The following is a 23,163-nucleotide window of genomic DNA, read 5'->3' on the forward strand; positions in this document are numbered from 1 at the left end:
CAATCTCCCCATTGTTATTTCTGCTTGCTGTGTGCTCCACAATCTCTTTGAAAGTAAGGGCGAGACCTTTATGGCGGGGTGGGAGGCTGAGGCAAATCGCTTGGCTGCTGATTACGCGCAGCCAGACACTAGGGCGATTAGAAGAGCACACCAGGAAGCACTGTGCATCAGAGAAGCTTTGAAAACCAGTTTCATGACTGGCCAGGCTACAGTGTGAAATATCTGTTTGTTTCTCCTTCATGAAAACCCGCCCCCTTTATTGACTCATTCTCTGTAAGGAACCCAACCTCCCCCTTCCCCCAGCTTGATTTCAAACCAAATAAAGTCACTATCGTTTAAAAATCATTTATTCTTTATTAATAGATTATAAAAAGAGGGAGGGAACCCGGGTGGGGTTTGGGAGGAGGATCGGCGGGAAGGAAAAGGCCACTAAAAAAAGGTTAAAAAAAGGACAGCCTTTTGCTTGGGCTGTCCACTGGGGTGGAATGGGAAGGTGTACGGAGCCTCCCCTCCCCGCGTTCTTACACGTCTGGGTGAGGAGGCTATGGAACATGGGGAGGAGGGAGGGGGGGTTATACAGGGGCTGTAGCGGCACTCTGTTATCCTGCTGCTGTTCCTGAAGCTCCACCAGACGCCGGAGCATGTCTGTTTGCTCACGCAGCCCCAGCGTTGCATCCTGCCTCCTCTGATCTTCCTGCCGCCACCTCTCATCTCGAGCGTCTCTCCTCTCCTCACGTTGGTCCCTCCTGTCCTCACATTGGTCCCTCCTGTCCTCACGTTCACTGGCTTCTTTCCTATACTTTGAAACCGTGTCCTTCCACTCATTCAGATGAGCTCTGTCACTGCGGGTGGATTCCATGATTTCTGCAAACATCTCATCTCGCGTCTTCTTTTTCCGACGCCTTATCTGTGATAGCCTTCGGGACAGAGGAGGGAGGCTTGAAGAATTTGCAGCTGCTGGAGGGAGGGAAAAAAGGAGAGAATTTTTTAAAAAGATACATTTTGCAGAACAATGCTTATACTCTTTCACGGTGACCAACACTATTCACATTACATAGCACATGTGATTTCTGTGCAAGGTCACATTTTGCCTCTTAATATTGAGTGCCTGTGGCTTTGCTGCTAGAGATCACAGACGCAGGTCCGGGCAACAGAATTCGGCTTGCATGCGGCCATGGTAAGCCATTGTCTTTCGGCTTCTGCGCCCTCCTTTCCCACATACCAAGCAAAGCCCGTTGAGTGCTGCAGTTTTCCTGTTAACATTCAGCAGCAGAAAACAAACTAACCACCCCCCCCATCCAATTCTCTGGCTGATCGCTTTATCCCTCCCCCCACCGCGTGGCTGGTATCACGGAAGATCCCTGCAGGAACCAAACTAACACCCCCCACCCCGCCATGAATTCTCTGGGATGATCGCTTTACCCCTCCCCGCCACTGCGTGGCTGGTATCAGGGAAGATCCCTGCTAGCCACACGCAAAAAGCTCTGGGCCAATTCCCCCCCCTCTGCGCTTGGCTAAATGCAGGGAAGGATTTCTTTTCAGCCACAGACAAACAGCCCAGTAGGAACTGCCACCTCCCCTTAATTAAATTCCCGTATTTCAACCGGGTTACCATGAGCGATATCACTCTCCTGAGGATTACACAGTGAGATAAAGAACGGATGTTGCTTGAATTCCAGCAAACACCGGGACCATACGCTGCCAGGCTTTGTCATGCAATGATACCAGATTATTTGCTGCAAGCATGGCGCGGTCAAGTGTCCTACCATGGGGGATGGAATAAGGCTGCACTGCCCAGAAACCGTGTGGCAAGGCTTTTGGAGTACCTCCAGGAGAGCTTCATGGAGATGTCCCTGGAGGATTTCCGCTCCATCCCCAGACACGTTAACAGACTTTTCCAGTAGCTGTACTGGCCGCAAATGCATCCCAAGTCCTCAGGGCAAAGTAATTATTAAAAACCCTTGCTTTTAAAACAAGTTTTATATTTTAAAAGGTAAACTCACCTGAGGTCCCTTCCATGGGGTCATGGTCTTGGTTACTGGGTTGGGAGGGTACTTCAGTCAGGCTGAGAAAAAGATCCTGGCTGTTGGGGAGAACGGAGTGCTGGGTGCTCTCTGCAAGCTCGTCCTCCTCCTCCTCCTCTTCCCCGTCCGCAGAATCCTCAGGTGTAGCTGATGAGATCATCCCCGCATCGGAATCCACAGTCCGAGGTGGGGTAGTGGTGGCGGCCCCCCCTAGAACTGCATGCAGCTCGTCGTAGAAGCAGCATGTTCGCGGCTCTGACCCGGAGTGACCGTTTGCCTCCTTTGTTTTTTGATAGGCTTGTCTGAGCTCCTTGACTTTCACGCGGCACTGATCTGAGTCCCTATTGTGGCCTCTCTCCATCATGCCCTTGGAGATTTTTTCAAAAGTTTTTGCATTTCGTCTTTTCGAACGAAGTTCTGCTAGCACTGAATCCTCTCCCCATATAGCGATCAGATCCAGTACCTCCCGTACGGTCCATGCTGGTGCTCTTTTTCGATTATCGGCCTGCATGGTTACCTGTGCTGATGAGCTATCTGTGGTCACCTGTGCTCTCCACACTGGGCAAACGGGAAATGAAATTCAAATGTTCGCGGGGCTTTTCCTGTCTACCTGGCCAGTGCATCCGAGTTCAGATTGCTGTCCAGAGCGGTCACAATGGTGCACTGTGGGATAGCTCCCGGAGGCCAATACCATCGAATTGCGGCCACTCTAACCCTAATTCAAAATGATAAAATCGATTTTGGCGCTACTCCGCTCGTTGGGGTGGAGTACAGAAATCGATTTAAAGAGCCCTTTATTTCGAATTAAATGGCTTCGTTGTGTGGACGGGTGCAGGGTTAATTCAATTTAACGCTGCTAAATCCAAATTAAAGTCGTAGTGTAGACCAGGCCAAAGTTTCAGTTGTTTTGCTAATTCCTTTCTGGAATGCCCGCCTCAGCCATTGAGTCACTTCCTTTTAAAGCTTCACCTTAAAACCTTCATGGTTGCTTTAGCCTGTGCGAAACCCAGCTCCCCTTTCCATATTAGCAGATTCTTCAGTTCTCCACTGACTGTAGTTATTAATCTGCAAGAATACATATTTAGCCAAGTCAGCCTTTATCTCTTACTCAACTTCATCTTTATGTGATGTTTTCCCCTTTCAAGTCCCTGGATCAAACTATGTTATCTGTGATATCTTTCTGCATCTCATCATAAAGTATTCTGTGGTACTACATGTGAAGGGCCTAATATATATAAAAAAAAAGTATTAAAGTATTTTTAAAGAATTAATCTCCATGTTTAAAACTGAAACGAGGGGAAGACCGTGAGATCTCAAACAAATTTCAATCGTTATCAGTATCTAGGGAAGAGTGGGAAAGATTATTGCTCTTAAAAATATGATTAACTCTCTGGCAATGTCAGTACATAATTTTGAGATCCTGTGGTTTCAGTGTTGTTTCAATAGACATGCAGTGCTCCTTGGTAGTTAAGAAGCTAGGATAAACTTTTTGCTCCTTGCTTCTTCCCTGATTTCCCTAGATTAGTAGGGACTTTGGGGGTTTGGGATTTTCTTGCAAGTACTTGGTCCTCAAGTTGAAGGCCGTGTCTTCTCCACCTAAGGCTACACAGAAGTTACTCCAGCACCACAGGTGTTGTAACTCACATAACAGTAGATGAGGATGGTGACTATGTCAAAAATTACTATTATTGATAAATATTAATAATGGTGCATGATGCTTTACAGAGACTTGATAACAAAGTCTTACTCCTGGGTTAGATTCAAGACTTGCAGAAAAAAGGGAGATTTACGTGAGCGCTCCTTCCTCACTGTACACTTTCCTTTCTTTTGGTAATAAGATCATAGCCACATGGTGTGATTTCTAAAGAGTTCTCAATATAAAGTCATTTGTACATCAAACTTATTTACTCTCACCATTTCATTTGCTTTTGCCTTCCAGATTCTCACCTTGGCACAAGCCATTTTTTAACCTTTTCCCTTCATCTATTCCCTCTCCCCCACCCCCAACTCCACAATTTGTCCTTACCTCTTATTAATCTAGACTAGTCGTTCTCAAAGCCGGTCTGCCACTTGTTCAGGGAAAGCCCCTGGTGGGCCCGGCTGGTTTGTTTACCTGCCGCGTCCTCAGGTTCAGCCGATTGCGGCTCCCGCTGGCCGCGGTTCGCTGCTCCAGGCCATTTCCTACCTTTCTCTTGCTGATTTTGTTCCCCAAATCATCATGCACGAGTGTATATGCTCACAAAGTACATAATGAAAACACAGCCCCTCCAAAACACCATATAACTAAGTATTTTAAAAAATGGGAGGGGGGCAAACCAACAAGATGTGTATTTTGTGACTTGTGCTCCTAAGTGAGTTAGGCACTTTTGCAAATCTCACTCTTAGGCAACTAAATATGGATTTAAGAGCCAAACTTTAGTTTTCTATTTTTGAAAAATGTTGGTCTTATTTAGTTATATACATAACAGGTTAATAGGATTTTTTACATACCCGTCATAAACCATGGCAACAATCTCCCAGATATCCAGTGTCCACCTATGTAACAGCAATCAACCAGTATTCAAATAGTAAAACACAAGAAGATCTTGGAGAAGAACTGGCAGAGATTCAGAATGTAAATTTGAAGACAATATAGTGCAAGTACAATGGAAAAGGAAATTCTAAAGTGTTGCCCACTTCTCATTACTGTAGTTGCCCACAGCAAAGAGAATAACAGCAAACTATAGAGAACAAGGAGAACACCAAGTCATTTGGATAACTTATTGTAAACGCAAAATCACACACAAATAAAGGAAGATGAAAACACAGCCCTGGGCAAATTGAGAATTATTTAAATGCCTCAAAATCTGTGCTTGTTCCAGGATTTTCTTTTGTTAGATAACATGAGTCAGTGACTGATTGTGACCTATTGCTAGATTGATGTATTAATAGTTAGACCATAGAACAGCCAAATTTGAGTGTAATTAATTCATTGATAAAAGTACTTACCATGCCAGAATCCCAAATGGACAAGGGATGGAAAAAGAGGTTCAGAAATAAGCAATACTGGACCAAAACACACTAATTAGAAAACTTGTCTAAAAGTGGAAATTTCCATTAGGTTTTCAAATTGGTATTTTACATACATGTTGTGCCCCTTTAAGGTGGTTAATCATTCCATGGAAGCAGCAACAGGCAAAAAAAAATTAACTGTGGAGAGCCTATCAGGTAAATTGTCACATCAGCAGTAATAAATATATTGTACAGGAGCCTGCAGTGATGTACCAATGCATCTTGTATCAGCCAGTGATAATGCTGTTTTGGGGGAAGAGAGAGGAAATATTGTATTTCATAAATACAATTCTTCACCTGAATAGAATCTCAATGCTTTATTGCTTTTGTTTTAAGGTATGTTAACTTATGCTTTAAAGCATAAGAACCTTTAACAATAGCATTAAGTTTAAATATTAGCATAACTTTGAGTAGTGTAAAACTAAAAACTAAAGATCATGATTTTATGTATTAAAGCTAAAGCATGTTTAGTTGAACAGTTAAGTAAGGGATAGGCTTACAATTATAACATTTATTTTTAATGTTTTTTTAAGTAGTCTTGTAATGAAGCATTAATGGAATCTCATTTCACAGTTGAGTAATTTCTTATTCACATTTTAATTGTAAGCCCTAAAGTACTGTATTGCAAAAAAAAAAAACCAAAAAACAAACAAACAAAACCACCACACTTTGTTTTAGAATGTGAAATAACTAAAGTGATCCTGGGCATGAGGCCACCAAAGTGGCTTCAGGTTACATACAGACATCTGATTTGAATAAAAATTACATTAACACATAGAGACTTCCCTGAGGCAGCCTCAGGCTGTGTTCAGTTTTTGTATTTTATTTATTAGACGTACCAAGGGATATTGGTGAAATATTTGACAAAATAAATTGCAGAGAAGTTTTTGCTTCAAGTGATTAACGAGTGTTTGAAGATGATGTACTTGCGTTAAAATACATTCTTTAGTGCACAGGAAAGGTACTAGATTGGTAGCTCTGGTGATTTAAGTGCTTCTTTGGTTGCACAGAACAGATACAATTCAGGAAACCATAGTGCAGGCTTTGCCCTTCCAAGATGTCTCAACCACTATCTGATTAGACCATCTTTAGTTTTCTGTGTTAACCACTGACGTGGACTGAGTTCAGGCCAAGGTTTCGTAATGCTCCATGGTTTGCATGCCCTACAATCTTGCACTTGGAGTCACTCATAATGCCTCTTAGGTAATATCTCCAAGAGATGTTCTACGAGGCTGTACTCTTAAACAGAGTGTAACAAAGGGTACTTAGATTACTGCAGTTATAGTAATTAATTTATTTACTGTATACACCCCACTGTGTTATATCAAAAGGCATAATGCAGAGGAAATACAGAAGGGAACCAAGGTATCCTCCTTATTAAATCACTGATGAAGATAATTTGTTTTAAGGGAAAGGTTACAGATATTTCTCACCTTTCTGATTATTTTTTTTTAAAGTCACTGTTCTGTCTCTTACAAGTTGTCTTGCATTCTCTGTGTCATCAGGTTTTGCTTCTCATGAAATAGAAATCAACACAAAGAAAATACCTGTCTTTATTCCCTTTCTGATGATCATGTTACCTTAATATTTCCCATATTTGTCAGAAATTATCTGAGTCTTTTGAGAGGAAGATGGAATATACAATGGTAACTGCATTAGTCCATTTTCATGCTGATGGTAAACGAAGTGTTTTATCCCAGGCACATTTTACATATTTTTACCCTCTTATTTGCCTTTGTTTTTCCCCCTCTTTCTTTGAGCTGATAACCCAGCTATCATCTGATTTGATCATAATGGGTATATCCTATTTACTTATGTTTCTGAGTTTCCAAAGCAGTCCAGGTACTGCTATCAGAAACCATTAAAGCTGCTTAACAACCCCCTACTTATGTATGTGATTGTGTTTTGTACAACGTGATTCTTTCTGGATTAGAGAGAGAGCTTGTTCATAAAATAGACCCATTTTTTAAGAAGTCCAGTTCTGTTATGAGAGGGATTTTTATGAATTAAAGTACCAGTTGCAGTGGTGGTTTTCATGATGTAAACAATTGTCCAATGGAAACTGAACTAAGACTGCCAACTCACTTCTGATAGGCCATCAAACAGATCGCAGGTGGTTATGTCTTCTTTATTATTGAAATGAGCTAGATTTGAACTAGTGATGTAGAAATGGAAAGCTCTGCATATCATTACTCATCTCTTGAGCTAATTCTCCATATAGAAAATTCTTATTACTGAGTCGTAGAATTAACTTAAGCCAAGTTATAAAAACAGCATTAGTCATAATAAGAATGCATACAAAGTACATATATATATATACACACACATACACATATACATAAATGAATAGGTAAGAATCACATTGTAAGAAATGCAGTCACCTACATGAGTAGTTTGGGGATGGGTCCAGGATGGGAGAGAGAATTGGGGATTTTGCCCCAAAAGTACAGAGATGGAATTTTTTTTTTGTTTATTTTTTTATGTACACCATTTCACAGATCACTGTAACATCTTATAGATGCACAACTCATTTCACCAGATACTGTATATATATTTGTAGCTAAAAAGAAATAATCTTTTTATAATTTGTGTTTCATAGAAGCAAAACAGTGAATTAAAATCTGATTTTTTCAGAAATTTTGCATGCATGTGGTTTTTAGTTTTCATGAGGGAACTTGTCAGTTTTGTTTAAAGAACCTTTTATAAATTAAACTACTTGATATTGATACTCAACTTTGGCATAATTTTCAAAACCAAATTCCTAAAGTATGCTTGTATGTTTTCTCTACAAAGCCCTGCATTTGTACATGGAAATCAGGTAGAATGCTAACTCTAGTTTGTGTGTGCAGAAGTATCTGTATGTGCATATTATCTACATGTGCAAAACTTGTGGGCGTCATTTTGGATACCAGCTTCGAGGCTGGTAGAAAAAGTGAGTTCTTTGGTAACCAAAATAATACTTGTACATTCCTACAGATGTTAGTCAATTACCATGTAGTGAAGTGGATAGTCTGCTTCAGAATTTAAAAAGAATAGGTTCAAATTCTTCTAAGGTTGTATTTTTACTAAAGCTATGACTAACTTTTATTCTATCAGTATGATTCTACATTAGAAAATTGGTAAGAATTAAAAAATTTATATGATCCAAAACATTTCACATGTAAAATAATCCAAGACATTAAAAAACAATATTTTAGCCATATAAAGATACAGTATCTTTAAGATCTGCCTCTTGACTCAAGGATTATCTATATAAGAAGTTAGATTAATGAAGGCACCGTTAGGACTAAGGCCCGCCTGCAATAGGATCCACACTTTATATACCTGTATCTGCACATGCGTGTTTTATATTGCTTTGTAGGTAACTCAAGAAAACTCAGAAAACGAAAAACAAACTTTAACTTACGCTTCCTCCCTTGGCTTGGATGTCCCTAAGGTATCCATCTAGGCCTTCCTATGTCCTAATTCCTTTTGCTCAAAGAGATCATTCCTACAAGGCCAGGTGGAGTTGAGAAGCTGTATCCGTCACAGTCATTTAGCACTGAACTTCAGATGCTTTATTTAGGATTCTAACAGGGTGGGTCAACAAAAGAGGCCTGCCACCCAACATAAACAGGCTCTGCAGTGTTTAGAAGAGATGGAAAGATTGGTAGGTTTTCACCAGTTTGTCATCACCAGCAATGAAATCCTGCAGTAATTTACACTGCTTCCTCTACCCTATTGACTTCTTTTTCATTCAGGGTATTCCACACGTCACTGCCAATTAGGGGAGAGCTTTGCAGCATAGCTACTGTAAGAGCCATGCTGTCCAGGAGAGATAAGGAAATGTGGGAGGCAGTGCAAGGCAGGAGGACACCACATGAATCCCTTGAAATTTGCAATATCTGGGAGACATCCACAAGTTTAATTGGTGGAACTCACAGCCGTTTCAATTGGGGTAGAGTGAAATGACATGCTCCTGCATATTCCCCTTCCCCCCGTACTCCAGTGTAAAGTTATCTGGTTTGGGATGCTATGGCTGTGTATTGCTCAGGGGATATTAAAGGTAGTGAGATTGTGAAGCCTGTGGTCTCAGGTATTATTTCTCAATTAAGGTGATAGTTCTATCCAAGGACAATATTTATACAGCTCTTGCTCAAGAATTTAGTCATTAAACATTTGTTGTTGTCTTTTCTTTTTTTGAAGTGATGTAACTCTGCCCTGGATACTTTTCTGAAATAGGTCAAGCTGTGTTGGCCAGTTGATTTGTTGAATGTACATTGCATTTGTGCATGTGCACAAGTCTAATTTCCTGACTTCTATGGTTTTTGTTACATGATTTTTCCAGTATCTATTTAAAAAACTATTTAGGTCACATGGTGCTATTTTAAAGATTAGAAATGCCCCAGTGCATCTTATAATAATTAAAATGTTTGTCTGATGATGGGCAACATTGAAATTAATATTTTTAAATCCTTTCAACTCCTTCAACTATTTATTTCAATACTTTGTATATCAACCTTGTGATTGGCAAATGCATACTTCTGAGGTTATAAATATTGCATATATATTTACTTAGCTGTAAATAGATCATTAATCTTCACTTCTTAGAGGATGACTTCTTGCTCCAGATTTTATGACATCATCCCCCAACTAACTAGTGAAGATAAATTTCATATCAAAACCTAAACTGCAATGTCTAAGGAATACTCAGACTACACTGAGGATAATGAAATTACCTTCCTGAGATATGGGTGACCTTAATACTTATAAGTGGCTTTGCTGTCAAGAAATAATTAGGTTACATATATCATCATAGGTAAAGTCTGAGTTATTGCATATGTGGTGTACACATGTTTAATACCGTTTGCTTTAAATTTATTTAATATGTTTAGCTATTATTGTGACTAATCTCTTTATGTGCTAAGATGTGCTGAACTGGCTAGATAGAGACTTTCTTTCCTAACAGTGAGTGAGAAGACCAAGGACATAAAAATACACCCATCCATCAGTGCGAAAACCACCCATTCCTTCACTGAGAACAATTTAATCATCATAAAAAAATTCTAATCTCCCTTTCTCCCTGTCATTATTTCACATGCAGAATATTGCTTGCATTAAATGTAAATGTCAGTGGTCAAGGCAGTGGGCTGGGAAGCGGGCTTCAATTCCAAACTTTACCACAGAATCCTGTGATTTGGGGCAAATTACTTAATCTGTCTGGATTCAGCTCCCGGTCTATAAAAAGGAGTTAATACTTTACACAAGGATGTGATGAACTAATTAATGTTTGAGGGGTAGTTAGATACTATGATGATGGGAAACATATAAAGTACTATGTATATTGATAAATTCACAGTACCAGTAACATTGTCCTTTTCTGTGGACTATAGCCATTTGCCATTTTTATTTTGGCTTAACAAGGATAAGGATGGTGATTGTCATATGGTCTCAGTCAATATCAAAGTACTGAAATCATGATCCAGTTTTGCAATCATTACTCACAATGAGTAGCACTATGCATGTAGTCATAGATTTAAATGGGATTATTCACAAGTGAGCACTACTCAGAGTGAGTAATGGTTGCAGAACCAGTACCTAAACTTGTAATCAGTATTGTTTCTAAGACTGACAGAGGTTCCTGCTGAGGCCTCATCAGAATAACTGATGTATCTCAGGGTAAATTCAAATATTGTATTCCAGGGAATTTCTGGTGTAATCTGAAAAATAATAGACACCCAGCAGTAGTGTTGTAGGCATGGCTCAATCAGCATTTCAGTTATACACTGTGGAAGATACTGTCTGGCTACAGAGTTTGCCTCTGCAATGGCAAACAGGACCTGTAAAAGCCCCTTAGCCATCTAGGGTAGAGTTTCTCCCTCCTGGTGCAGGCAACGTGGAGGTCAGATGTAAGTGGCCTGTAGTGAGTTAGTGATGGTCCTTCCCCCTCCAGCTCAGTGGGAGGCCACTCTGCCTCATTACCCTCTGGAGCGCCACCACCATCAGGGATTAGGCTCTTAGGCAGAGCAGGACCAAACACTTTTTAGGCTCAGGCCCTCAGGCAGGGCGGCCAACAGACACAGGCTGTCACCCCAAGGGCCCTAATAGTGGCAGAGTGTTCCACCAGTGGGTCAGCAGGGAGCCAACCAAAACACGCTGACGTAGATTCAGGCAACAACCCAACCAGACTAAAAAGTCTAGTTTCCCTGGGCTACTTCCTACGATCCTCTTGCTGGGTACCTGCACTCTACAGGCATTCTCCATCTTCTTGGGATATGCGGCAAGCAGTAGACTTGGTAGCTCTTCACTTGGGTCAGTCTCCTCCAGGGCCAGGGAGTGATGCAGCACGGGTTCAGCTCTGGGGAGCTGCAGCAGCCTGGAGACATCTGCTCCTTTCCCTGGCTCAGACTGCTCAGACTGAACTGGGTTAGAGGTTAGAGACTCAGCCTTTTATACTTCCTGTCCCACCCATTGGCTTCTGGTGGGAGGGGCAAGCCCGGCCTGGCTTCACCCACCAGGGATCACAGAGTGACTCCTCCCCCTTCAAGCTCAGTGGGAGGCCACTCTGCCTCACTACGTGGTCCTTTGTAGGCCCCCTTGCAATTCCTGACATCAGGAGTGGGAGGCACAGCACAGAATCTCAGCCTATGTCTTTCAGAGGCCTGGAACCTGTATGTGTTGATACTCCCCTCTTGGCTCGAATTTGGCAAGCAAATGTTTAATCAAGAAGCCCGTTCTTAAAATATGTGATCAAAAAGCTGGTGGTAACCATCAACTTAATTTTATTTGATCTATTGTGTGTATTATAAGTTCTATTAGACTGTGGAATACTGTTCAAATGAAAGTAAGGTTGTGAGTACTGGCACTTGAAACTTAAAACAGGACTGGACAAAAAGAAAAACTCTATACTATCGGGAACAATCTTGCATTGGTAGCAGCATGAACAAGATTATTATTATTTCTAGTGCAGCACCTAAAGAACCAATCAAGGCCCCATTGTGCAAGCAACATAGACGGTCTTTGCTCTAGAGAACTCAATCTAAGAACCTAGTTCCATGTTTAATTTCTGTGGGCTTTATGCTCCCCTATGTAGTAAAAAGGTTCAGAAAGGGCTGAGATTCACAAAAATGTACTACAAAAATAGCTGAATAGGTTAATACATAAAATGCTATCTAGTCATGAAGAAAAAAATGTTTATTGCCAGAAACACCTACTGAAGAGATGCAAAAAATGGGGATGAAATATTCGAGAAAATGGAGAGCCCTGCACTATTACACATATGGCAGCATCTGCGGGAGTGGCTACAATGAATGGAAGTGTTCAGCTAATTGTTTCCACGTTCTTTGCCGTCTGAGATAGCACCCACTCATCTTCAGCATTTGCAAATGGTCAAAGTATGCTGAAATACCGGCCTGGCTTCACCCACCAGGGATCACAGAGTGACTCCTCCCCCTTCAAGCTCAGTGGGAGGCCACTCTGCCTCACAAATTTTTTTGGTAAAAAAGTGAAGCATCAAAGAGCGGGGGTCAGCTTATCATTTTAAACTCTATGGAATTATTGAATTGAATATCTAATACATTGTCGTTTTGTTTACCTGGAGCGTTCGCAGGCACGGAGCACCTCAGCTCCCAGTGGCCGTGGTTCGCCGTTCCCAGCTAATGGGAGCTGCGGAAAGTGGTGGGCAGCATGTCCCTCGGCTCGCGCTGCATCCTACAGCTCCCATTGGCTGGGAACGGCAAACCGCAGCAACTTTGAGCTGAGGGGCTCTGTGCCTGCGAACGCTCCAGGTAAACAAAACGTCCAGGCCCGCTCGTGGCTTACCCTGATGGGCCGGGAGCCAAAGTTTGCCAACCCCTGAAATATAGAGTCAGCTTATGAAAGGGTTATACAGTTTTTACTGTTTTTACCTATCCATCTTGGGGGGTCGACTTATAAACGAACGGGCTAATGAACAAGTATATACAGTATCTATTGAAAAGGTTGTATTGTGCGGATGTTTGTTAACAACATGTTAATGCTGCTTAGAGTTGTTCTGATTTATTCTGTTTTCTGAATTGCTTCCCTTTCAACTTTCTGTATTAATGTACATTGTTTTTCCAGGGTAGTATATATTGTATTGGGGTTTTGCCCTGACTTCTCTCACATTTTCTTAGGCCATACCTCCTTGCTGGAATTTGCAGCTCTTATGGAACCATTTCTTTGATGTTACAGCTTAGTAAAGCACCAGGTAGGCAGCATGACTTGTGGGTTAGAATTTTGAGACAGCTTTTGCAGCAAGTTGCTGCATTTTTAACACACGAACCACAGGAGCATACAGGCCAGTAAGTCCAAACAGCCAGAGAAAGACAGATGGAAAACATTACTGCGGCTGGCTTCTGGTATTTAAAAAAAAAAAGTTCTAACTTAAAACCCGTTCATTTTTAAAAATTATATTTTGCAGGCTGTTAGTCTGCAATTTGGAAAAGCTTTTTGTATTTTCTTTGAACTATATAAGATGGCAGTTCTTTACGTTTAAAAGGCAGCTTTTGCATATATATTCAACCCTCTTTTAATAGAATTTTTCATTAGATATTGTGTGTAGAATATATACTATGCTCCAAACTGCATTTCAGTGGCATTTTGTGTTAACATTTATTGAACCCAAGTTTGTTAACCCAAACTTTGGCCGTCTAAGGTCCACAGACATCTCATCAAGAGCCTAACGGTATATCTATACTACAGCTGGGAGTGTGCCTCCTAGCCCATGTAGACAGACTCATGCTAGCTCCATGCGATCGGCCGAACCTGCCGCGTCAGCAGGTAAATAAACTGGCCCGACCCGCTAGGGTGCTTACCCTGGCGAGCCGCATGCCAAACGTTGCCGACCCCTGCTTTAGACATTTGCACGGTGTATATGGGGCCAATTTCTAGCACTAAACTTCCACTTCAACAGATGTATATTGAAACTAAAAAGTAAGGTAAATATGTGAACATGCTCTGCCAACTGCACAAACATTCCTGTGGATTAATCCACAAGAGTAATCTTCATGTGTGCACACTTTAAAAGATACCATTTGGGAACCACTATGGTAGTGTGGGTCCCAACCCAGCAGTGGGTAACAGGAAGGTTCTAGATGGATTGCAATGGCCAGGACCAGATTAATCCATCTCTGGGCCCTGGCCTTTGCAAACATACACTCCTCCTGGCTCATTGCAGAGTTGAGGCCCTTGCAGGGGAGGGCAAAGAGGATGGAGTAGGGTTATTAAAGCAAGGTCACCCTGCAGTGGTGGCTGCTGTCCCACAGGTCTGGGCCCAGCTCCCGATTCCGGCATTGCAAACTGGGGCACAGGGGCTCAGCATCATGTCGCAATGCCACTCACTTAGGTTTGGTTCAGCTGCCCCTCTTTCATGATGGAGGGTGGCCGGACCTGACCTGAATGGGACTTCAACCCCATGCACCAAGTCACAATGCTTAGAGCAGGGAGCGGGGCCCAGCCGTGCAGGACAGGAGCCCCCACTGTGCGGTGAGTGCAGGGCAGACTTGCTCTCCAACCACTCCCACCAGGACCAGGGCCGGATTGTGATAGTCGGGGCAGACTGGTGCATATATGTAATGGCAAATCATAAAAACAGACAAAATGCAGTTGGGTAGGTTGTCTTCGTAAAATGTTCGGGAAGCACTGCACTACCAGATCACAAGTCCAATGAGATGGAAGATGGCTACACCCCTGTCACTTAGACCCCTCTACTCGATATCTACAATCATAGAGTAACATTTTTGTAGGTTTGGAGAAGTCCAGGATCAGGAGAACAATCTGTTCTGTGCTTTCCTGTGACCCAAGGTTGTTCCTGCAGACACATAGGCACAATTACTAGCCAGAATTCGACCCTTGAAACCCATTATACACACTGGAGAGGAAAATGCTGCCCTACATTTACTGTTTCTAATAGAATTAAAATCCTTTAACATTCATATCCTGATTTCTGCTGGTGTGTTGTGAACAAAAAGGATAGCACCTATGTATATGGTTAATGCTTTTAAGAGAGAATACCCTGAAGTAAGTAATATTTACTGAGCGTTTACAAGGAAATTTGGTTGGAGAGAAGGCACAGCATATCGGTTAACTGCATGAATACTAAACTCAGACTAATTCTACACCATGCTCACAGGTTTAACACAGATATTAACATACTAATTCTCACACTAAGTTATGTTATCCCATTAGAATTCTCTTCCTTACTACTAAAATGATACTTGCCCTTACAGCAAGAATCTGAAAATATCTAGGTTGCTATCATTGGTGTTATTGCACAGTAGAAGAATCTTGGTTGGGCTTCTGCTTGGTCAGCACTTTCATACAATAGTGAGTTCAAATTAAAAACACCAACAGTATTAGGAAAGACAATGGGCTTGATTTTCTTCTTGCTTACATCAGTTGTACACTGACATCAGACCCAGTGAATACAAAATTCAACACCAACAACATGCTTCTTCAAAAGTGTTTCATAATTCCATGTATCTTTTTTGTTGTTTTCTTCAGAAATACAGTTCCTGCTTACCTGCCTCCTGTAACAAAGAGACTATTTCTGAGCCGAACAGAAAAATGATAAAGTTTTTTCTCATGGTGAACAAACAAGGTCAAACAAGACTCTCCAGGTATTATGAACATGTGGAAATTCATAAGCGGACAATGCTGGAAGCTGAAGTAATCAAAAATTGCCTTTCCCGTTCAAAAGAGCAAGTAAGTTTTTTTTTCTTCTGAGCTAGCCATTTTATTTGAAATGGAACCAAGGAAAGAATATTACACAGTGAACTACATTCAAGAAATATTAGAATGTTTTGTGTTAGGTTTTGCTGCCAAGGTACTTCTTGACATGAAAATTCATATATAAATCTATTTTCTTTTTCTCTATAGTTGGTTTATTATAAATGTAGTGCAAGAATCAGGTTCTCTCAAGAAAATCCATTTTTTCCCCAAACATACTATAGAAATTGACATATGCATGCTGTTGCTAACTAATAGAAACAAAACTTGCACTTCTCTTTAATGCTAACATTGCTCTGTGTTCCTAAATTGCCGATATTTTGTCCATGCAGCCTTCCTCAAGGTCAGATGGCTAAAATAATGGTGTGGCTTTGTGCCATATTCTAGATGAATTACTACTAAGGAATTCTGTCCTAATTTGGTATATGGTTTCCAAGTTATCCAACTCCAGAGCTGATTAGTAAAAACACAATTGTTTTCTTATAGAACTTAAATGACTTTTGGGGATTTTTTTTTTAATATTTTCCATTTTACCTGATACAAAAGTCCCTTTTTTTACATAGATATTGGAGAATTCTAGACATGCCCTACAAGGATATGATACATGAAATGAAGTTTAGAGGGCTCATCAACTCATTTATGAGCCAATATTCCCAACCATGTATCAATACATGATAATGACACAGGTACTTGTACCTTTGTTAGCTATGTATTGGATTATTCCTATACATTTTATATTCTACTGCACATGGAGAACATTTAAAGACTTCAACTAGTGTAGAATCTGCCTGCCTGCTCAGCTCAGTGGTGCTTCTCTCAGGGAGATCCTTGCACATGTTCTCTGCAGCCTGCACTGGCTCTCTATTGTTTTTGGGTGCAAGTCAAGGTGTTAGTTCTGATGTGTAAAGCACTAAATAGCCTGGATGGAATCGTGGCCCTATTAAAGCAATGGGAGTTTTGCCATTGACTTCAGTAGAGCTCAGATTTCACTCATTTAGCCCTGGTTACCTCACAGTCCATGTCTCTCATCATATGATATTGCAGTTAACTGAGACCAGCTGAAGTTCTTTGACTTACAAGCACCCCTAGTTAAACTGGGAATGGGCTGCAGGCAGTGCCTTTCCAGAGACTGGTACTCACCTCTGGAATTCACTTCCGTATTTGATCAAGTGTGTTGACTTTAGGGTGCTCTTCTCATTCCTCAACTTTTAAGGGAAGATGAGTTGAAAGAGCAAAGTTATTACACCTGATGGTCTGGGAGAATGTTATTGTTGATTTTATTGGGACTAATTGCATAGAACAGTACTATTCAATGTGCATAAGATGGCAGAATATGGCTGTTTGGGGTTTGTGAATTTTCCTTTCCCACTGATGTTCTATTGCCTCAGAAGCAACATCTCACATGTTTTTAGGTATAATATACAATATTGAAAATAAGTGACACCCAGCTGGTGCCAAAGTGAACAAGATGGCATGTGTATTAGTTCTAAGACAGTAATAGAGAGTTATTTATTTCTCCTGTGTTAGGAGTTGTCTAACTTCTCTTCTGACAAAAAAAAGTCGTGTAAATAATTAACAACAGAAGAGCCATACATATCCATTGTATGTCATTATTCTATTTGTATCTATACTGAGACTAAAAGTAAGTGGTTTTTGTATACTGCATAGTCTATTTTTTTTCAGGTTGGAAACCTGGTTTTCTGACAGAGGATTCCACATCTTCCTAGGGAGGCTGAAAATTCCAGGGCAAAGGAGAAGAGGAATATATTTTTCTCCCTTGCCTAGATATTTTCATCAGACCTAGCACATTGACCTATATATAATAGATAGAAATTATCACAGTTCTGCCAAGCAGTAGTGGATGCAGTAATGCTAGCCTAAGGATTCAAAAATCATGAGTCAGACTCTTAAAATCATAAGATTGTTTTTTAAAATCTCATGATTTTGAAGACGAACTTTGGGTCTTATTTCCCTTCTGGTTTTTGAGCATTTGAGTTTCACATTTTCAGACTTCCGTCTGCAGCCACAAGGATTATAAACATATATTTTAATGTTTTTTAATGAAAGCTGGGATACTCACGTAATTACATGGCTCCAGGAGTTGGGGCTTTAAGAAAAACACCAAATATTTCAATACTCAATAAAATGGCAAGATTTGTCAATACTGCACAGATGTCAGGTTCTTGCAGGTCAGTTTCCCATTGGGGGAGAAATCAATTACATGGAATGTGGGTATATTTTTACTGCAACTTGTTTATTTTACACTCTGCACACCAGTCCTAGAACAGAAGTGGCCTAACAGTACACAGGCAATCCCCTCTTTCCAGAATCTCAGCAAAGACACCATTGCCCAGTTCCCAGGAAGGAATTTTGCCTCAATAATATACTCCAATTAGAGAGATTAAGGTTGAGAGCAAACTCTGCGGCTGTTTGCAACAGCTCCCCTAAAATAATCCAAAAACTAACAACAATATAGCATTTTTTAAAAAAGATTTAACAGTGCTCACATTTGAAGAAAAAAGATCTTGTGACACTGTGTGTAACAGCACCATCTGGTGACTTATGCCATAACAATATAGATTATGAAATAGATGTTTATGTTTTCTGTTTTCCCCCACAAGTCTAGAGATAGAAAGCAAGAAATGGAAACCCATTGCCCTAATATCATCTATCTATCAATATCATAGATATAATATTCTACCTGACAATGATTTTCTCCCTGTCGTCTTCTAAAATGTTTCTGTTTGGAGAAGTAAGGGAAGAGAAGAGGGATGCCCAACTGATCTGCTGTGTAATCTTGAGCAAATCATTTTACCTCTGTGTGGCTCAGATTTTTCATCTGTAAAGTGTGAATAAAACTCTCCTTGATGTAAAGTGCTTTGAGATCCACAGATGAAAAGCCCTATCTAATAATTTAATATTTTATTAATTTCCTTTACCTCCAGAGGGAGATTGTGGGGTGAAGACTGAGAAGCCCTTCGTACTTTGTGGAGCTGATTCTTCTCTCCTTTACACCATTGTAAGGCAGGAGTGACTTCATTAAAGTGAACAAGTTACACTCATGAAACTTCTGTAAATGAGAGACGGGGCCCTATGTGTGTACACAACAGTATATTTAATAAGCACATTGTGTATAGTAACCAATTATGTCTAATGTGGCAGTTAATATTTAACCATTTGCATTTTTATCTAGTGCTCTTTCATTGAATATAAGGATTTTAAGCTGGTGTACCGACAATATGCAGCCCTTTTCATAGTGGTTGGAATCAATGAAACAGAGGTAAGAGATTACATTTAATCTGTGAAAAATGTAAGAAATGTGGATATAAATTAATCTTTAAATATGCCTCCATAGGCGGTCATGGCCGTCCCTCCGCGTCCGCCTCTGAGGGAGGCCATTCCTCCTCGCAGTCTGGTCTGCTAGAGGGAATTAGCGGTACTCAATGGGCCCTGGCCTTTAAGCGGGAAGGTTCTACAAACAGTCTGGGCTCTGGCCAGCGGTCAGGACAGAGCAATACTAAGTTATAAGCTAGCCCTCAAGCCGGGTGGGGCAGTAAACAATCAGGGCTCTGGCCTGGAGTCAGGCAGAGGTATAGTTGTTCATACGCCCAGCCTTCAAGCAGGGCAGGACAGTAAACAGTCAGGGCTCTGGCCTGCAGTCAGGCAGAGCTGGAGCCCCAACCACCATCTAAGGGGCTCTAGCAAGGATGTCCAAGGAGCACAGGCCTCCTGGCCTAAGGAGGTGGCAGAGGGGATACAGGCCCACCCAACTCCACCACATCCCAGCCCAGGGCTCTAACAGTAGTTTCCCTGGGCTGTTTCCTACTCTCCGCCTCAGGTGTACATGCATCCACGGATCATCCTCCGTCTCCCTGGGATATACCACCCCGGGTAGCGGTAGCAGCTCCTCAGTATCAGGAGTGACAGGGGTCTCAGGACGCTCATGCAGGCCCTCAGGGAAGCTCTTTTTTTGGGGGGGGAAAGCAGGGGTCATTTGCCACTTGTGAGCAATTTTGGCCAATTCAAGATGTGGAATCTGGTCTCAAGGAAGTTCTGGTAGCCAGGCCTATAAACTCTCACAATGAGTGTGTCTACACAAGGATTATTTTGCTAAAATTTTCCCCCAAGTAGCACTACTATAGACAGAACTCTAGGTGATATGTCACCTAACCCAGCTCAGTGCAGGCCAATATGTCATAGCGCTTAAAACACCAGCAGCTGATGGTTCTTTTTGTAAACAGGCCCTCCCACTGGTTGAGCTGAATCAGTGTGAACAACAATAGTAAATTTTAGCAAAAGTTTCCCAGGGCAGAGAAGACCAACGTGATTGTGCACAGTGGAAGTAATGGAAATACTTATATTTTACTGTTGAGTGGGATAGCAAGGAGAAAGAGATGGCTCAGATCTTTTGCTGGCTACACTGCTAAGTTTAGTACCCATTTTACAGTTCCACCAGTGTTAGCAATGGTGTCATTGCTAATGTACACCAGATTTGAGCATTTAGCACTGTTTTTTATTGTAAGAGTCTACACTTCGGTATTTTATGACATTATGCTGACAATGCCTGAGCCCACTCTACATTAGTATTCATACTGTTTCAGCAGTACTGGGTCTTTAAAATGAATACAAAAGCTTGTAACATAGTCATGGCCACATGCCAAGGAGGATAGTGGCTGCTCATTGCTGTAATGACTTCTTCTAGGTCAGCCACAGAGTTGGACTGGCGTACGCCTTAAGCAGGTTGTTCGGCTTTGATATAGTACATAATAATGGTCTGTGTACATTTCTACAGGTACTACTAAGAGAGCCAAAGCTTGCATACTTATTTGTGCTACTCACTAATTATTTTCTAATTGATTTCAAAGAAGCATGCATCTCACGTTGAAATAAAATGTGAACGAATAGCATATCTTCTATCCATTCATTTAATATTTCACTTGCTTTCAAATTATATTTCAGAATGAGATGGCTGTATATGAACTAATTCATAATTTTGTGGAGGTTTTGGACAGATATTTCAGCAGAGTGGTGAGTGAGACATAGAATCCATTGCAAAACATTTCCTTTCTTTGAAAGCCTTTGTGGACAGATTGTTCGGAGACAACATAAATGAAAGAGGGGGTGGGAATCCTTGTTTATAAAAATGCAAACAAGAGTTTTGGTGTGACTGTGACAACTGTAACAAGGCAGTATCAGGAAGTTTTTCAAAGTTCTTTATTTTGTAACATACAATAATATAAGTATATATGGCTTATCAACTATTAGACAATGAATGCAAAAATATTTGTGCTAGGAAACAGTCTTTTTGTATGTTTATCCACCAAATGGTCCTTCAGGAATCTACATGCATCCCACTCTGAATGGCCCCATCTACACTAGCTTTTAAACTGGTCTTTTCTATATTAGATTTATTTTGCTTAAAATTGCCACCCACAGATAAGCTCCAATGGTGCTAAAAGTGAAGAAAGCACTAATGTACCCTCCCACTCAGAGCAGGGTTGGACAAAGCACTGATTGAAACACCAATTGCCAATCTATACTGGCATTCCCACTATTGCTACCATTGGTAGCAATGCAGCAGTGGGAATTTTTAAGAGAAAAGGTATTGCATAGATACAGTCAGAGTCTAGGAATCAAGTTCTGATGTGGTTCCAGTTTGGCCACCCACTGTGATCATAGACTAAGGCCTGGTCCCCACTAAGCCCCCACTTCGTACTAAGGTACGCAAATTCAGCTACGTTAATAACGTAGCTGAATTCGAAGTACCTTAGTCCGAACTTACCGCGATCCAGACGCGGCAGGAAGGCTCCCCCGTCGATGCCGCGTACTCCTCTCAGCGAGCTGGAGTACCGGCGTCGACGGCGAGCACTTCCGGGATCGATCCCGGATCGATTTATCGCGTCTTAACCAGACGCGATAAATCGATCCCAGAACATCGATTGCCTGCCGCCGGACCCTCCGGTAAGTGAAGACGTACCCTAAAATACATGTTGTTTTACATAGTTCTGACACTGGTCCTGTCCACACAGGATGGACAAATCATGTTAGAAACAAATTTAGATAAAGATGTATTTTAACAGTTTCAACATGGTTTTTTAATTTGGTTGGATATCCTACCCTTTCCCCAGCATAAGTGGCTCAAAGGCTCTGCGTAAGGGTGTGTCTACACTGGAAAAAAGTGTTCTTAATATGGATTAGCTAAGGGTAGTAAAGACATGGCAACTCAGCTTTGAAGCTCACGTTCAGCCTGCCATATAGATTTGAACTTGAGCTTCTAAATAGAGTTAAAAGCTGAGTTGCCTTGTCTTCACTGCTATTTTAACCTGCTAACACAGGTTATTATTATTTTTTTTTTTTATTGTAGACATACCCTAAAAGTTATCCTTCCTCTGGCAAAAAAGGGTGGGTGCAATTCCTTCTCGAGTCCATCGACTCCATGGTGTGCCATCGATAACTGTACATACTAAAGATCAGGTTTATAACTTTGATTTCCCAATAATAATGCACACATTTTCTACAGCAGACTTAGGCCGGGAGAGCTGATCTTAAAGCTACTCCATGTATAAATTTGTTGACTCATAAGATAACCTTGCCTGAATCTATCACCTTTACAATATGGGTCAAATGGTGTTAGGAGTAAAATTCCCAACTAACCATGCTCAGGCTAATAGAAGATTGGCCACTACAGTGTGCCCCAGTTCTCTAATGCATTGAGGTTGGAAACTCATTCCTACAATTGCTATAATTGCAGTCACAACCTTAGCACTCGTACCAGGAGTGGAATTTGATTTCTCATGTGTAGCAGAATTTACTAGCATTTTCTTTGTCTAATTGCTCTAAGGCTGCTGCCAGCTTTTTCCTAAGTTTTAATGGTTTCAGCTGTGACTGAAAGTAGAGGCAGTATTAACATAGTAAAAGTCTGTCTGCCTTAGCACAAATATACTCTAGTACCTTGTGAATCTACCAACTTTAACAGATGCTGCACATCCATTTCTTGTACGTGTATATAGGCTAAAAGCTGATAATTATTAGCAATTTACTGCTTGCATCATGCTACAGAACCTGCATTATTCAAAGCAGTTGGGCTTTAAAACTTGGAGAACTAAAAAGAGGGGTGGGTTAGAGAAATCACATACCATAGTTCTTTTTTTAATAACATAACACATAGAATAAATAGCAGGCCACTGAATAAGAGGCCTATAATTCCAGACAGAGGTTCTGGTGGAAACCACAGAGCCAAGGGAATAAATCTGTACTAAATTAATGTTGAGTATTTACATAATTCTAGTATCAGAGGGGTAGCTGTGTTAGTCTGTATCCACAAAAACAATGACGAGTCCAGTAGCACCTTAAAGACTAACAC

The 23,163-nt window shown here is 41.0% G+C and overlaps 2 protein-coding genes across 12 annotated transcripts in view; one reads left to right on the top strand and one right to left on the bottom strand.

Moving 5' to 3' along the window:
• The window catches only part of AP4S1 (adaptor related protein complex 4 subunit sigma 1), a 41,931-nt gene that overhangs the window by 4,774 nt on the left and 13,994 nt on the right, over nucleotides 1-23,163 (top strand). For 7 of the 11 annotated variants that reach the window (XM_042857467.2, XM_065595430.1, XM_042857466.2 and 4 more), the window contains exons 2-4: nucleotides 15,576-15,776; nucleotides 18,994-19,080; nucleotides 20,760-20,828. In XM_042857467.2, coding sequence (XP_042713401.1) covers nucleotides 15,639-15,776; nucleotides 18,994-19,080; nucleotides 20,760-20,828 — 294 coding nt within the window. In that variant the 5' untranslated portion in view covers nucleotides 15,576-15,638. Of the gene's footprint in view, nucleotides 1-13,207; nucleotides 13,282-15,575; nucleotides 15,777-18,993; nucleotides 19,081-20,759; nucleotides 20,829-23,163 lie in introns of all 11 variants that reach the window. The other 4 variants (XM_042857468.2, XM_065595428.1, XM_042857465.2 and 1 more) reach the window with 1 other exon arrangement.
• On the bottom strand, nucleotides 341-2,670 carry LOC135983433 (uncharacterized). The gene is made up of 2 exons (XM_065595426.1): nucleotides 2,004-2,670; nucleotides 341-957 (listed from the first exon to the last, which is right to left on the bottom strand). Exons 1-2 carry the CDS (start codon nucleotides 2,533-2,535, stop codon nucleotides 365-367), a joined length of 1,125 nt encoding a protein of 374 aa, XP_065451498.1. The 5' UTR covers nucleotides 2,536-2,670; the 3' UTR covers nucleotides 341-364.

The sequence above is a fragment of the Chrysemys picta genome, chromosome 4 (assembly GCF_011386835.1).
Source record: "Chrysemys picta bellii isolate R12L10 chromosome 4, ASM1138683v2, whole genome shotgun sequence".
In the NCBI taxonomy this organism is placed as follows: domain Eukaryota; kingdom Metazoa; phylum Chordata; order Testudines; family Emydidae; genus Chrysemys; species Chrysemys picta.